The sequence below is a fragment of the Sinocyclocheilus anshuiensis genome, unplaced genomic scaffold (genome assembly GCF_001515605.1).
Source record: "Sinocyclocheilus anshuiensis isolate Anshui unplaced genomic scaffold, SAMN03320099.WGS_v1.1 scaffold1142, whole genome shotgun sequence".
Lineage (NCBI taxonomy): Eukaryota > Metazoa > Chordata > Actinopteri > Cypriniformes > Cyprinidae > Sinocyclocheilus > Sinocyclocheilus anshuiensis.
Window position 1 is genome coordinate 898,889 of NW_015536577.1, and position 17,329 is coordinate 916,217.

At 38.1% G+C, this 17,329-nt stretch overlaps 2 protein-coding genes and 1 pseudogene across 2 annotated transcripts in view; 2 read left to right on the forward strand and 1 right to left on the reverse strand.

Moving 5' to 3' along the window:
- LOC107702628 (NACHT, LRR and PYD domains-containing protein 12-like) overlaps positions 1 to 7,551 on the reverse strand; it is an 18,615-nt pseudogene extending 11,064 nt beyond the window's left edge.
- Positions 7,552 to 9,912: 2,361 nt separating this feature from the next.
- On the forward strand, positions 9,913 to 14,175 carry LOC107702523 (uncharacterized). The gene is made up of 4 exons (XM_016504871.1): positions 9,913 to 9,975; positions 10,786 to 10,976; positions 11,076 to 11,161; positions 12,174 to 14,175. The coding sequence occupies exons 2-4, from the start codon at positions 10,793 to 10,795 to the stop codon at positions 13,524 to 13,526; spliced, it is 1,623 nt and encodes a 540-aa protein (XP_016360357.1). The 5' UTR covers positions 9,913 to 9,975; positions 10,786 to 10,792; the 3' UTR covers positions 13,527 to 14,175.
- Positions 14,176 to 15,749: 1,574 nt separating this feature from the next.
- The window catches only part of LOC107702514 (unconventional myosin-Ig-like), a 56,393-nt gene continuing 54,813 nt past the window's right edge, over positions 15,750 to 17,329 (forward strand). The window contains exon 1 of the mRNA XM_016504858.1: positions 15,750 to 15,844. Coding sequence (XP_016360344.1) covers positions 15,750 to 15,844 — 95 coding nt within the window. The remainder of the gene's footprint in view (positions 15,845 to 17,329) is intronic.

Here is a 17,329-nt window from a genome sequence, read left to right on the forward strand (position 1 = left end):
GCAACCATTCGAATTTCTGTAGGCGGGAATTATTTGTAATGATATTCTAATGAGCCGCTTTTTGATATCACAAAGCCCAGAAAACAAACGTTGTAGTCAAAACGAGCCGTTCATTGTAGTTCTTGAAAATGGATTTTTAAAAAACTAAATATCTCCCTTTGGAGTGGACTTTGAGATTTGTAACTTTCTAGATCTTTTTAATGCCCAAACATACACACTACACACTGACTAAAATTAAAAACGTGAAAAAGCATAATAGGACCCCTTTAAATCCTAAAATCTCGCAAATGATTTGTATGTTTACGTCATGGTAATATGACTCAGAGCTCTTACTGGTCTGTAGTATGTTAACAAGGTTTGTCTTGTTCATCCTCCTCAGGACATTCAGGGTGATCTGCAGAAGCCCCTGTCTGACTCTGCTTTCACCTTCATCCACCTCCTCCTTCTCCTCTCTCTCAGAGCATGCGGAGTAATCTGGGCTCAGAACTCCTTTGATCCTCTTCAGCTCTTTCTTTGTCAGAAAGATTATTTTGTGTTCAAGCTCCTGAAATTGGTGTTGACAGAGAGCATTCAAACAAACCTCCTGAATCGTAAATCATAGAAAACTTCTGTAAAGCCTCAAACAGCAGAATTTACAATTACATCTTTGCATCTTTACTGAACCCAACAATCCAAAGTGTCCCAATGCTAGTTTAAATAAGTACCTGGGCCTCTGGACGCATATGCTTTGCTTTTTGGTTGTTGCTTTTTAAGGGTAGTCATGGTCTAATGGTTAGAGAGTCGGACTTGTAACCCGAAGATGATGGGTTCAAGTTTTAGTACCGGTAGGAATTGTAGGTCGGAGGAGTGAGTGAACAGCGCTCTCTTTCACCCTCAATACCACAACTAATGTGCCCTTGAGCAAGGCTCAAGGGCAAAATCCCCGATTGCTCCCCTGGTGCCGCAGCAAACATGGCTGCCCACTGCTCTGGCTGTGGGTTCACTACTGTGTGTGCACTTGGATGGGTTAAATGCAGAGCAAAAAATCTGAGTATGGGACACCATACTTGGCCACATATCACGTTACTTTTTTTTTCATCTCCATCCACTATGAAAAAAACAGGATTTACTGAACTAAAGAGCAGTGTAGTACTCTAAAGACCCGATGGAACATACCTACCTTGCAGGTATGGCTCGATACCACAATTTTGGCTTCAGTACAATACCAGAATCTAATACCTCAGTATCAACATTAAATCGATACCACAGCTGACAAATAAGCAGCCTCAAATAAGCCAGGGTTTAACAAATTAAAACTTTCAGAGAAAAAAAATCAGTATCATGGATAGCTCTGTCCATACGGAAGCTCATTTTGCTTTCTAGAAATTTACAAAAGGCAGCAGGATACAGAGGACAATGAATACACAATAAACGGATTCAGGGGTGTCCAAACTCGGTCCTGGAGGGCCGGTGTCCTGCAGAGTTTAGCTCCAACTTGCCTCAACACACCTGCCTGGAAGTTTCTAGTATGCCTAGTAAAACCTTGATTAGCTGGTTCAGATGTGTTTAATTTGGGTTGGAGCTGAACTCTGCAGGACAGTGGCCATCCAGGAGCAGGATTGGACACCCCTGAACAGATTAGTGTTCTAGGTCAGTGGTTCTCAACCCTGTTCTTGGAGACCCCCAACACTGCACATTTGACATATCTCCTTAATCAAACACACCTGCTTCAGGTCATCAGCTCATTAGTAGAGACTCCAAAACCTGAAATGGGTGTGTCAGACAAAAGAGACATGCAAAATGTGCAGTGTTGGGGGGCTATAGTAACGTGGTTGAAAACCACTGTTCTATGATATTAGAACAGATAGATAGAGAGACATATACAGAAAAACACTCCAACCTTAAAAATCGAGTCCAACTGCTTCTGTCCAGTGGAGTTTAATTCTGACAGTGATTCATCCTGTTGGTTTCTGTTGGTTGTTGAAATAAGTTCAACAACATAAGTTTAAGAACAACCATATTTGTATTTAGGGTAAATAAATGGAAATATTTGATCATTTAGTTGTTATAACACAACCACGAACCTACTTAATCATCTAATTCGGGGTGTCAAATCCTGCTCCTGGAAGGGAACTCCAACCTTCCTGGATGTTTCAAGAAATTGTAAGGTCCTTAATCAGTTGGTTCAGGTGTATTAAATAATTACATATACACATTTGGCAGACAATTTTATCCAAAGTGCTTTACATTGCATTCTAGAAATACATTTTATCAGTTAATGTATTCCCTGGGAATCCCTGGGAATAATGCTAGCGTTGCTAGCACCATGCTCAACTCTTTGAACTACTGCAATGCTATTAGGGGTGAAGCTAACTTCTACAGGAAGGCGGACCCCTAGGAGCAGGATTGGACCACCCTGCTCTAAACTGTCCTCACCTCAGATCAACAGGAGAGTCTGTCTCATTTATTTCAGGTGGGTCGCCCATTGATGCGTCACTCTTCATAGACAAACAGCTGGGTTCAGGAGGTCTTCCCTGAATCAGACTAACACACATACACAGTTTAAAAATGTTCTTTACAAGTTCTACAGGTAAAGGGGAAAAACAGGCCATAATTACGTTTTTTTTAGATAAAATTCTAACCTGAATAATTATTGTAACTTATATTAATACATAACTTTATGTACGATCGCTGTATTCAATTCTACTTTGCAGTATACTTGCAATTCATATGTATACAAAAATAAAATAAAATAATAAAATAAAAATAATAATAATAATAATTAATACAAAACTTAAGATTTTAAAACTGAATCATTATTGCAGTGATTTATTTTTTTAATTATTTTTTTTTTTGCATGTTGTATGTTTGGCAATGTTTGGTATGTTGGTATGTTTGCTATGAGGTTTGGGTATCGTTTGAATTATATCGATTCCGATTCTGTATTGTAAATAACAATGTTTTATACTTTAAATAACTGTGTAAGTAGTAAAACAACACAAACGGGGCAAAAATGCGTTATAAGTTTAGAAACATTTTGAGTCTCCCCCTCCCTTGCCTCACAGTGCTTTGGTCCAAATGCCTGCTTTCCTCTTTTACATCACCAGTTCTACAGGTAAAGGGGAAAAACAGGCCATAATTACGTTTTTTTTAGATAAAATTCTAACCTGAATAATTATTGTAACTTATATTAATACATAACTTTATGTACGATCGCTGTATTCAATTCTACTTTGCAGTATACTTGCAATTCATATGTATACAAAAATAAAATAAAATAATAAAATAAAAATAATAATAATAATAATTAATACAAAACTTAAGATTTTAAAACTGAATCATTATTGCAGTGATTTATTTTTTTAATTATTTTTTTTTTTGCATGTTGTATGTTTGGCAATGTTTGGTATGTTGGTATGTTTGCTATGAGGTTTGGCTATCGTTTGAATTATATCGATTCCGATTCTGTATAGTAAATAACAATGTTTTATACGTTAAATAACTGTGTAAGTAGTAAAACAACACAAACGGGGCAAAAATGCGTTATAAGTTTAGAAACATTTTGAGTCTCCCCCTCCCTTGCCTCACAGTGCTTTGGTCCAAATGCCTGCTTTCCTCTTTTACATCACCTAGGCTACACACGCACAAGTCCGGTGAGAGAGAAGTCAATAGTTGTGGAACTCCAGTAAGTTAGACTGTCAAGGCTATTTTATTCACTTGAACATCGGATGAAGTGATTATTTTCTCTTTAATACATAATACCAATGTATTTTTCGATGAGTATGCTATGTTAGCAATAATAACGTTACCTGCTTGACGGAAAGGGTTGCCAGGTTTTCAAAACAAAACCCGCCCAATTGCTACTCAAAACTAGCCCAAACAAACAGCGTTTTGGGGGAGGGTTCCCCCGGTAAAAAAAATGTAGTTCCGGGGCCTAAAATACACGTTATTGGGGTCACTTCAGCCCGCGGACATGAAAAACAACTTGCAGCAACAGTGATAAAGTAGCCCAATTCTACGGTAAAACCGGGGACTTGGCAACACTGCGATGGATAGTAATGTCTACAACGGACACAAGTGCTTTCACGGCGTGACCACAACAGCTTGAAGTTGTCTAATTTGGCATGGTCTCCCTGCTGCACTAATAGTAGTAAGGCTTTCCTCTGTGTATACATATCCTTACAAGTACAATTTTAGCTGTTTTATTTGTGTCCCCTTCAAAAATTGCTCTTGAGAAATTTTATGTTTATTGTCTCCCCCAACAAAATTTACGCCCCTGGATTCAGTCGCCATTCATTGTGTGCATTTTTGTATTAAAGCCCTGCACGCTGTTTTCTTAATCCCGCTCAATTTCTGGCCTGCTCCCACGAACATTCTAATATTGGATATAATTTTCACGCATCAGGGAGCATACTTCCGCTATCAATATGCGGAGTATTTAAATCACTTTGTATGCCGCTCGTGTTGGATGCAGGGTTGCCAAATCCACATTTTTTGCACGGAATTGAGGTGATTTTAACCTGTTGCGGAGGGTTGATTTTCTCCCGCGGGTTAAAGGTGAAATACTGCATTAATTACATTAGACTGAAATGCTTGTATTAAAACATTTTGCATTCTGCCCATGATAAAACTGGTAAATGTTAAGTTTTGTGAAGGATGGCAAGCCTTTTAGCTGTGTTTATGATCTGCATAACGGTGTAAAATATGTATTTTAGGTATGTGTAGAGTGATCAGATGCATTTTAAATAATTGCTAAAAGCTTCATTGGCCAAAAAATTTACTTTTCTCAAAAAAAAACAAATTTCACTGTTTTTTGATCCTGACAAAATGACCAGCTAACATTAATTGACTAATCATATCAGCAGCACATGTGAAAGTGTGAATAATTACTAGTCAGGTTAATCACTATCATACTAATTAGATTGTAAAAGCAGACTGATAGCTATAGAAGGAGGGAGAAGGCACTTCCAATCATTGTGTTCTTGTTAGCAATGGTTACCTCCAAAGAAACACATGCAGCCATCATCGCTTTGCATCAAAATGGCCTCACATGCAAGGAAATTGCTACAAAGAATATTGCACCTGAAAGAACCATTTACCGGATCATCAAGAACTTCAAGGAGAGAGGTTCGACTGCAGTGAAGAAGTCTTCAGAACGTCCCAGAGTGTCCAGCAAGCACCAGGACGTCTCCTCTGAGGAGTCAGCTACGGAATCATGTCACCACCAGTGCAGAGCTAGCTCAGGAATGGCAGCAGGTTGGTGTGAGAGCATCTGCACGCACAGTGAGGCCAAGACTTTTGGACAATGGCCGGGTGTTAAGAAGGGCAGCAAAGAAGCCACTTCTCTCCAAGAAAAAGTCAAGGACAGACTGAAACTCTGCAGGGAGTACAAGGATTGGGCAGCAGAAGACTGGTGCAAAGTTATTTTCTTTGATGACGCTCCCTTCCGACTGCTGGGACATCTGGAAAATCGATTGTTTGGAGAAGAAAAGGTGAACGCTACCATGAGTCCTGTGTTGTGCCAACAGTGAAGCATCCTGAGACCATCCATGTGTGGGGTTGCTCTCTCAAAATTCTGCCCAAAAACACTGCCATGAATAAAGAATGGTATCAAAACGTCCTGCAAGAGCGACTTCTTCCAACGATCCATGAGCAATTTGGTGATGATCCGTGCATTTTCCAGCATGATGGAGCACCATGTCACAAAGCAAGAGGGATAAAGAAGTGGCTCGAAGATGATTACATTAAAATTTTGGATCCGTGGTCAGGTAACTCCCCGGATCTCAATCCCATAGAGAACCTGTGGTCAGTCCTCAAAAGGTGAGTGGACAAGCAGAAGCCCACAAATTGAGATCAACTCCGAGGACTAATAAAGCAAGAATGAATCGCTATCAGTCAGGATTTGGCGAATTCCAGAGGTTATGAAGAACAAGGGTCAACACTGTAATTATTCATTATAAAATACTCATTATATTTTTTTTGCCAATAAAAGCCATTAAAACTTATGATATGCTTATCATTGTTTTTCAGTATACCATAAAAACATGTGGAAAAATAATCTACAAATACTGAAGCAGCAAACTTTGCAAAACACAACAGAGTGAATTGCAGAGGTTAGGAAGAACAAGGGTCAACACTGTAAATATTGACTCATTACATTTTTTTGCCAAAAAAAACTTTAAAACTTGTGATATGCTTATCGTTGTTTTTCAGTATACCATAGAAATACTGAAGCAGCAAACTTTGTAAAGCACAACATTTATGTCACTGCCAAAACTTTTGGCCATGACTGTAGAAACGGCGACAGCGCACCGCATTAAAAGAAATGATCATTCATGTTTTCATAACCGCTGGCCAAATTCAGTGTCAGCCGCACTAAAAAGGATACGTTTTCTATGTTTCTTTACGCTTTGATTTGAACGAAAACATCATATCCGTGTGGTGCGGCTGACACAGAACAATATACGCTGTTTGCGTTCAGTGGATACTCTCCAAAATGGCGCTACGGTGACGCGGAAGAGACGAATTGTTGAATAAAGTCGTTATTTTTATTTCCTTTGCATACAAAAAGTATTATCGTCGCTTCATGAAATTCAGATTGAACCACTGATGGCAGATTTACTATTTTGATGATGTCTTTCATACTTTTGTGGGCCTTGACAGTGTTATTTACTTGGCAGTCAATGGGACAGTCACAAGCCTCCTGGTTTTCATCCAAAATATTTTAAATTGTGTTCCGAAGACGAACAAAGCTTTTACGGGTTTGGAACGACATGGGGGGAAGTGATTAATAACAAAATTTTCATTTTGGGGTGGAGTAACCCTTTAATCATGGTTTTTAATGTGCGATTAAATCGTTCGAGGCTCGCGTTCCCAGTCAGTCTGCATTCAGAGTTGCATTCAGTTTTGGCCGAGATCTTGTATTGACAATGGGAGAGTTGAACCAACTCTGTAAAGCGACTCCAGCACATCCCAAAGACTTTCAATAGGGTTAAGCTCAGGACTCTGTGGTGGCCAATTCCTACAGGAAAATGATTCCTCATGCTCACTGAACCACTTTTTTCACAAACTGAGCCTGGTATTGTCATCCTGGGATTATGCATGGGCTTGTCTTCCAACATGGTTGTTAGGGTTAGGGTTAATAAAAAATGTTGCCAAACACATAATATGCCAGAAACAACATGTTGAGCACTGCAATAATTATTCAATTCTAAACTCTTTGGTATTTGCTTATTTAAAAGCCAGGCAGTGTATATGGACACTAAATTTGTCCATAAGTGTGAGTGTAAATGTGTAAGGGTGGATGGATGGATGGAAGTTACATTCAAAATCCACTAGCCTCAAATGTTGGATAAACTTTACGCATGACACTTATGCTTGCACTTTAGTAGGCATTACACTTCTGCTAAATGTGCATGTGAATCTGACACAACCAGCACCAGATGGGAACCTACCACTGTCACACTCCTCCAGCTCTAGTGATAAAATCTGATTTATGGATGTAATCCTCAACTGTACTCACCTTACATCAGCCAGAGAGTCTGTTTCGTTTATTTCAGGTGGGTCACCCATTGATGCTTCACTCTTATATGTGTGTGATTAAGTCTTAACTTATTTAATCCTCTAAACTGTCCTCACCTTACATCAACAAGAGAGTCTTTCTCACTCAACATAGGTGGGTCACACATTGAAGCAGTACTCTTCAGAGACACATGTCTACGTTCAGGAGATTCATTCTGAATCAGACTAAACACAAACACGGTTTCACTAAATCACTTCCTTCCACCCAAACCTCCCTCTTTTGTCTTAAGGAGTATTCTTACAGTTCAAAGGTAGAAGCACAAAACAGGATAGGTTGACAATATTCAGAAAAAATCCCAACCTGAATCATAATTCAAAGCTGAATGTATTACATAATTACATGATATGCAGCTGATATTTATTTCATGGTGAGTCAATCCGTTTATTACTTAAAAAAAAAAAAGAAATCACACTCCTCCAGCTCTAGTGATAAAATCTGATTTATGGATGTAATCCTCAACTTCACCTTACATCAGCCAGAGAGTCTGTTTCGTTTATTTCAGGTGGGTCACCCATTGATGCTTCACTCTTCATAGACAAACAGCTCGGTTCAGGACATTCTCTCTGAGTCAGAATAATACAACATGGTTTCATGGTTTGTCACTAAATCTTTAAAGTCAGTATAAAGGATGAAACAGTTTATGATGTCACTATTTATATCAAATTCAAACCTGAATAATCATTTTAACTTAATATTAGTATACAAAATATGCTGTTCAGTGCATATTTATTTCATTTATATTATCATATATATATATATATATATATATATATATATATGTGTGTGATTAAGTCTTAACTTATTTAATCCTCTAAACTGTCCTCACCTTACATCAACAAGAGAGTCTTTCTCACTCAACATAGGTGGGTCACACATTGAAGCAGTACTCTTCAGAGACACATGTCTACGTTCAGGAGATTCATTCTGAATCAGACTAAACACAAACACGGTTTCACTAAATCACTTCCTTCCACCCAAACCTCCCTCTTTTGTCTTAAGGAGTATTCTTACAGTTCAAAGGTAGAAGCACAAAACAGGATAGGTTGACAATATTCAGAAAAAATCCCAACCTGAATCATAATTCAAAGCTGAATGTATTACATAATTACATGATATGCAGCTGATATTTATTTCATGGTGAGTCAATCCGTTTATTACTTTAAAAAAAAAAAGAAGGAACAACTCTTGTTCTCTCACCTTTTCACTCTCTTCGAATCAGTTTCTGCTGAGAGAATTTTTCTGGTGGCCATGGTGTCATGCTAAAATTATACAGTACAAAAATATTGCGTCTTCTGGAAAGGTGAGGAGGGAAAAAACGCCTTTTAATCACTGTATCTGGTTACTTCTATCTGATGTTTCAGAGGAAACTACACACATTACTTCAGATGCAGCTGTAAAAGGAATTAGTGATTAACTGGTCTTAGATTCTTCAGTGCAGCTGAAAGTTCTTAAAAGTCAATGAATGTTGTTGTGTCAGAATCAACTTTGATCTCAGTGTTGTTCTTTGACCTGACTAGAGATGTTTATGGTTACTTTGTCATTGGCTGCAACATTAAAATGCCTCCGGATATTACAGACGTGACAAGCAAGTTTTTAAAATATTGTTTCATTTATTTAAGCATTAACAGTAATACTAAGTAAATACATGGAGGAATGCCTGTATGCTCTGTGAAAAGGTAACAGCTTTCTCCACAGCATTTATAACAATAAATCATTATTATTGCTTTATCTCTAAATAGATACCTTCAGTCATCATTAGACTTTCCTTACGATTCCCAATTACACTTTTGAGTCATTTAAGGGAGGAGTATTTAATACATACAATAAGACTGTGGCTACCCAGTAATCCTCTCCTGTGACTGGTGAATGTCCAGCCACAGATTTTTATAACCCTGTAAAAAGCCACCTTAGAGGTTGTTAGACAAACTAAATGCTGGCTGAACTTAACTAGAAAAAGCTGATTACAAAACAAACTGACAGTGAATTTCAGGATTGCATGTAACATTTAAAACATAGCAAACAGAGAGAACTTACAACATGGTTGTGATGTGATTAAATGCTTGTGGTGTTACTCATTTGTAAATAGCTTTGGATATAAAAATATTTTAAATAGCTATTCTTTTGTTGTAGGCCTATACTGTTGATGCTGGTTGATTGTATTTTCTAAATTGTGGTCTTACCGTGATTTTCCCATGTGTTTTTATTTTATGTAGGCCTATGTTCTGCATATGTAAGTAGGCTATTATAGATCATTTAAGGGAGATACTCAATATTGTCTTCAAGTGCACGCCGACACGCCCCCTTGTTTCCGTGGAGCACTGCGCAGTTTCACTTTCACTAAAGAACGAAGGACTGTCGAGTCTGTTAGCTGCAGTATCTCACCCTGGCGAACGCATTTATATACTCTTCAACAGGTACGTTTTTATACATTTCTACGCGTAAAATTCCTCAACAATCGCTGTACATTTATCGTTAAATTACATTGCATTCCTGTTCCTGGCGTTATGGTGGAACGCCAGTTGTAAAGCAAGTTTTCTGTGTTTGGTGCTCCACTGAGAAAGCTTCAAAGATGTCCAGCAACTGTCTGTTTTAGTCATCAGAAACTGTATTTTGCGATTTACACACATTTTGGGCAACGACCTAACCGATTCTTAACCGCTTAAGCCGTCTACAGTCTCGCCCTTGCATTTATAGTTTTGTTCGTTCTGGCTTCTTTGCTTGCATTATAGAAGAATATAGACCCAAAATTGGAATATATTAAATTAAATAAGTAAATGAACGAATGGCCTTTTGTAATAAATGTATTTTTTATTTATTTATTTATTTACTTTTTTATGTCTGTACAAATGCATTAATTCATTTTTTTTACATGTATTTGTGTATTCATATTTTGTCTGTTTTCATCTATTCTTGTTTATTCATTTTTTTTTTTTTTGTTTCCTTGTTCTTTCACCCGATATGATGATGAGGAGGTGTGGCTTTCGCATTCAGGCATAGCATTTAAGCCCCTTTTCAACATTTCTCCATAGTCCTCTAGGTGTAGACAGTGTCATTCAGCCAAACATTTTTTTCTTGTGAGATATCTGTGAGCTTTAGGCATAATGACAGTGGTTGACAGACATACTGGCTCAAGGAAGACTAGAAAAAAAACATGTTACTTCAATTTGTGTTGTAATAACATAATAACATCATTTGTAACCCCCCCCCACTATTTATTGTTTTAGTGTTAAGATGGACATGAAGGAAATGGTTATTGAAGTGAATGGACTTCCAGACAACTACTCCAGTAATAAAATGATTGACAAATTAACCATGCACTTTCTGAGGCCCAGTAACAATGGCGGAGAGGTTTTAATAGTGATTTATCCCACCTCCAACAAAGGCCAGGCTTATGTTGTTTTTGAAGAAGAAGAAGGTATGATACTATGCGTTGATATGTTGTTCTTTAAGTATATCTTACTATAACATCATATTGCATGACTGACATTGCTTTTTTTCTAATTCAATATCTTAGTACCAGGGGTCTTGGAACATAATCATGTTTTGGAACTGGATAGTCAGTTTTACCCACTGGATGTTAAAAAGATGCATCAGCCTAAAGTAAGACATTTCATTGGTTAACCTCACTGAATCACACAGAATTATGTGATTTACAACTTTAGTATGCAGCATTCCTCCCATAATCCAGTCACTGCACATTTTTAATAATTGCCATTTTCCTAACATCTTGTTTAATTTGAATATTTATCTTCTCTGGGCCCCAGAAGATAAAACATCAAAAGATAAAAATATTTACACAAGAATAATTTACACAAGGCATATAAACATAACTATAAACTATAAGAAATAAAATATAATTAATCAATTAACAAGTCTAAACGACTGAAGGCTGAAAAACAAAACACATTAAGCTGGCAGTAAGAACAATTATGTTAAATTGAATCCAAATTTTGATTGACTGCTAAGAAATGATTTCTGAAAGTAATGCTCTGGCACCATCTAGCCGTCAGAAAAACTATAACACACAGCTGATGATTTTCCAGATGCTTGATTTACATACAAACAAACCTAAACAAGATAAATATAGTTTACTCATAGCTTATGTAAACTAATGAAAATAAATCAGTAATAATTCTCCAAATGTTGACATTTTAGATTAATGGGCAGTGTTTTTAAAGCACTGATAGGGGTCACAAGAACTGGCTGAACAGGAATGTGTTTATTTCTTTTGCATTCAAACACGTATCAGAACGTTTTGATTACTGATGTGTATTGACACAAACTGAAAGTTACATTTCATCATGGAGCATTTCTAATTTTAAATTAATTACTTCAGTGCTTTGTTTTGTCAAGACTAATATGTCAGTGCACATGTCATTACCCGCCACACGCACTGCATGATGTTCAAATCTGAAACTGTAATTACATACATATTAATCATTAAGTATTCCTCAAATGTTGAATCCAGATATTACCGTAACGTTGAAATCATATAGTGATTAAATAGGACCAGCACTGCACAAACTAAATAAATAACAGCCTAAAAGTGAGGCATGAAAAAGATATTTCCTTAACATGCTTATGTTCATATTATTATTATTTTTTTTTTCAGTTGGACATGCCAGCTGAAGCATTCCTCAATGTAAAGATGTTCTCCAGTCAGAGAAAGATCCGAGACATTCTTCATAGCCACGGCTTTCAGGTGTCAGAGACCAGCCTTGGACAGCTGCATTTGCAGGGAACCTTTTTTAACTTAAAACGCATCCATCACAAACTCATGCATCTTCTGGCTCAAGAAATCCACCCTCAAAGAAGAACACCTTCGCAATACTCTAATGGCTACTCGTCTGACTCTGTCTTAAGAGCTGGCTCCAGTGACTATGAATCTAGATCTCATTCCACATCGAGGCACAGTCACAACAATGGCCACTCAGTGTATGCTGCGGGCAGAAACCCATCTTCTGGAATAAACTCAAGATCCCCAGAGTCCCCAGACAGGCAGGCACTCATGCAGGCTGCCTCTCCACTGGATGTTAGTTCAAGCGCAGAAAGTTCCTTCAGCAGTCCCACCAGGAACTATGAGGATTCCAGCACGAGCATTCGGCAGCGGAATCTCTCATCTCCCAAACAGAAAACGGAGGATTCCTTTCATGTGGAACCAGATGTGTTTAAATACGTAATGCATTTTAAGGAATCGTTTATTGAAAAAATACAATCAGATTACCACACTAAGATTAATCATGAAGATGATTCAGGGGTTGTTAAGGTTAAAGTCTTGGGAGGAGCCTGTGAGGAAGCAGCTAAAAAAATGTCTAAATTCATGCACGAGATGAGCTCATCTCTATGTACGCATGAAATAGACCTGAAAAAACTTGACTCCAGTCAGCAGAGACACATTTTCCAGAACGCTTACTCATTCCAAAGGGTCTACAGTGTTTTAATTAGGCAGGAAAGTGACATTATTAAAGTGGTGGGGTCCTCTAAAGACAGTTATGACGCGAAGGAAAAGCTTCTTGGACGGGAGGTTGATAATGCTCCGCCAGGACACTTTACAAAGAACAATCTGCGACGCAGCAGGTCCTTGCCAAGACCAAAAGCAAGGGCCAGAGAGGAGAACACAGACTTAGGGCAAAGTCCTGATGCTGTGGACACTACTACTGTTAGTAGCTCCTCTGCCTCACATTCCCGAACGGAGTCTCAGTTGCAGCAAGAAGTACAACAGGAAAGAGGTCGCAAGCCCACTAAATCCTCTATACCACGTATCAGGGCACACAGCGCCTCTCGGTTACAACACAAAAATCAAAGCAGAGCAAACCAAGAAGCATCAAGTTCTGATCAGCAGGATTTGACACCCTCTAAAGAAGTTCAGACATCTAGACAAAAACTCCCTAAAATAATACCTCCTCTTTTTTCAGCTTCTGTTGATAAATTTTTTAAAAACACAAAGTCACGCTTAATAAAATGATTGAATCCAGTACATCAGTAATTTAGCTTATGGCACAGACTGATCACATCAAGTTATCATCCACTGTAAAACACTGAACTTAAATAAAATTGGTCAGACACCTTGTGATTACCTCTACTTTAAGAAAGGGACGAGACTCTATGCTGACGATGCTATTTGCCTAAACCGGGCTGGTTCAGGTGTGTAGGGTTGGAGCTAAACTCTGGCCCTCCAGGACCAGGTTTGGACACCCCTGGCCTAAACACATCTATTTCATTTGTACTCACTCTTGAGCAATTTGCAACAATCACTGTGAATGCTTTGTAATTTTTGTCTCATATGACGAAGAAAATCAGTATATCCAAATAACTTATTTTAGCTGTTGTTCACCTGTCTGATATATTTTTCTGTATTTGCACTCAACTCGATGTTCAGTCTTTTCCTGCACTGCTGATCTGTCAAGACTCTCGGTCATTACCATGGAGACTCGATGAGGAAGTGTCTTTTTCTGCATTCTACAGGAAGTGAGGCAGGCCCTGTGGTTGATTTAGGGGCTGAGCCCCTCCCTGTTAGAAAAAATGAAACAAGAACCCAGGCTTTTGTGTTAAAAATTATAGAATGTGAGAAATACACTAATGACTGCTTTTGTTTTTCCTGTAGATTTATGAAACGCCGTTTTTGATTTAACATTGTATTAATTGATGACGTCTATTTGAGTATTTCTATCAGATACAGATTTCTGTCATACTAAAATTCCCCTAATTTTTTTTTATTTACCTGTGGTTTGCTATTTAGGAATTTCCACAGTGGTCATTATGATTCATTGGTTGTGTTAACAAAATATTATTTTTAGCTATTTGAATGATTCTTTTTAGGGATGTGAATTATTTTATGCATTACTGTAATGTGGACAAGTGGTAATTGTAACCAAAAGGCATTGAACGTTAATCTGTATTCAATTATATGTGAAGTTTGTATTAGTTGTACATTAGTTATAAAAGTAGAGCGACTACTGACTCATATCAGCTCATTCTCTGATTTCCCATGTTCTTCAAAATATTGTAATCACACAAACATTCTCTACAAGAAACTGAATAAGGCGTTACTCATTACCTAAACCTTTCTTTTTATTGTCAATACCCGTTCAATGTGTAAAAGTGGAATAGTCTCGAATCAGCAGACATAATGACATAACCTTATGGCTTTAGAGCAGTAAATGAAGTTTTGTCATGGACCTGAACTTTCAGCCGTCAGATGTCTTACCTTTAAACTTAAATGCATTTATATTCTGGTTGCCAATTATCAACTACCGCATTAAGTGAAGAGAATGTGTAGTTGTACATGTATTTAATAGCATGCAATTTGCAATACTGTGATTGACCAGAAACAACATGTTCATTTGGATTGTTCCATAGTATTTAACTGATAGTAGCTCTGCTGATTGGTATCACAATTGTTCCCGGCACCCCTTTTATTTCTCCATAAATGGTGTGCTGTGCGTCCTTTCCTGTATGTCTGTATCTTGTTTGGTACTGTTGTTTATGGTTGTGAGTAGGTTTTGCAAGAATGAAACAGATCCTAGATTAGTGTGTGTGGGCAGACTATGTGAAAGATCTCGTTCTTGACAGGAGTCTATGATCCGTACTCCCCCATGTTTGCAGGACCAGAAGAAGAGGGTGGGCTTTCGGAAATGCCATTCATCCTCTTATAAGATAATGATCACTTGTAGCTTATTTCATTAAATACTCAATTTTAGTTTGACTAAACAATATTGTACATTTAAAAAGCCAAACTGTGTTTTGGCTTTATAGTTCATTTGCACTCTACAAATATGGGGAAGGCTATGAATGACGAAGGATTGAGCAAAAAATAAATAAAATAAAAAAGGTTTAGTTAGCAGGACAGAGGGTGGCTGCTTTCAGGGCCTGTGGTAGCTCAGCAAGATGCAAAATACTCTTGTTTAAAGATAGTTCCTTCTACATGTGTACAAAAATACGCACATCTATATGCAGAGGTTCTCTTGAACAGGATGACATGCTGGAGCCTGCAGACCGCAGTCATCACTGACTTCACTCAGCACAGCCTCGGATCATGCAAAGACTGAGATGTAGGCCACACCCACTCCACATTCGTCTCCTCTACCGGCTTCGAGAGGACGGCAGTCACTGCTGGGTCTCTGTGTCTTTCTCATCACCTTCCACTTTTCTCTCCATCCATTCATCCGTCAGATAGACTCCTGCAGGGATGGCGGAGCTGGAGGGCCTGGAGTACGGAAAGTCAGACTTTGTGCTTCTAGACGAGGTGACCATGGAGCAGTTTATGGAGAACTTGAGGTTAAGGTAAGAGAGAACAGTTTTCAACAAGTGGTGGTGTGTAAAAAGATTCAATGGACATGATGTACTATTACAAATGACCTGACAAGACAGCAGTGAATATGGCCTTCAAAGAGGATACTTGGTGTTGATGTTGAGTTAAGCTTAAACTCAATTTGAGAGCTTTGATAAAATCATTTTTATCTGTAGAACTTGCTTGTGAAGTCTGTTTCACTTTCAAAAGTGAGAATTTAAAGTCTCGCTTTATGTCTTTAGTGCCTTTTTGATTTTGACCACTCCCTTCTCGGTAGACAAATGAAGTGACAAGAAAATGACACATTTTCTGAAAAAAGTGGAGGGGGAACCATGTGTCATTTCACTTTTGACTTTCCCGCTCATAGCTGAAATATCAATTTAAGTGGCTGACATCAACTGCTTAAGAGACAAAAATTTACATCTTATCATGTCTTGCAACAGCTGATCGTAGCCAGCCAGTCGAATCTTAGCAGTTCCGATGATGAAATCAAAGGTTTCTAGTTCTCCTTTCCTTTAACAGGCAGCATTTGCACCCGAGTCCCTCATCTGTGATGTCATCGGTTAAACCGGGGTGAATCAGATGACCTTTTCGCAAGACTCTTTATGAGTGTGATGTTAAAAAGTGTTTGAAGTTTCACTGCACACTTGTTTTGTCTGCCACAGATTCTTATGCCTCTGAAACCTCATGAAAAAATGTATTAATTTCTTGTCCATTCTGTGCATTTTGTCAGCTGATGTATGACCAGGCCTCATGTGACTGTACCGCACATTCATACATCAAAACACTACTAAGTTCACAATATGCTGAGGGAAGGCATCTTACAAATTCAATCCTTAAATATTATGAATTATGTGTAGACATGAATGTGAATGTGCTTGTTTTGAAAGACTATAAAGAATGTATCGGCTATATTGACTAATGCATTTTAACTTCGGACAGATGTCTTATGTATTTTAGCTGTACAGCAGGAAGAAGAGATAGCGTGTTAGTGGATATGTTTGTTTAACCAAGATTACACTATATTTTATGTTGATTGAAATTCAGAAAGTGAGTCATCTTGAGCCCCACTGCACTTCCTGTTCTCACTTCCCAGCCCCGTATCACTTCCTGCTGAATACGAGCGTGTGACATTGAGAAACATACTGTGGCACATATACTTAAATGAACGTCGTTATGACACTTGTTTCCCCTTGTTTAAATTTAAAGGGGTCATATGATGTTGCTAAAAAGAACATTATTTTGTGTATTTGGTGTAATGAAATGTGTTTATGCGGTTTAAGGTTAAAAAAACACATTATTTTCCACATACTGTACATTATTGTTTCTCCTCTATGCCCCGCCTTTCTGAAACGCGTCGATTTTTACAAAGCTCATCGGTCTGAAAAAGCAAGGTGTGCTGTGATTGGCCAGCTATCCAGTGCGTTGTGATTGGCCGAATACCTCAAGCGTGTGACGGAAATGTTACGCCCCTTACC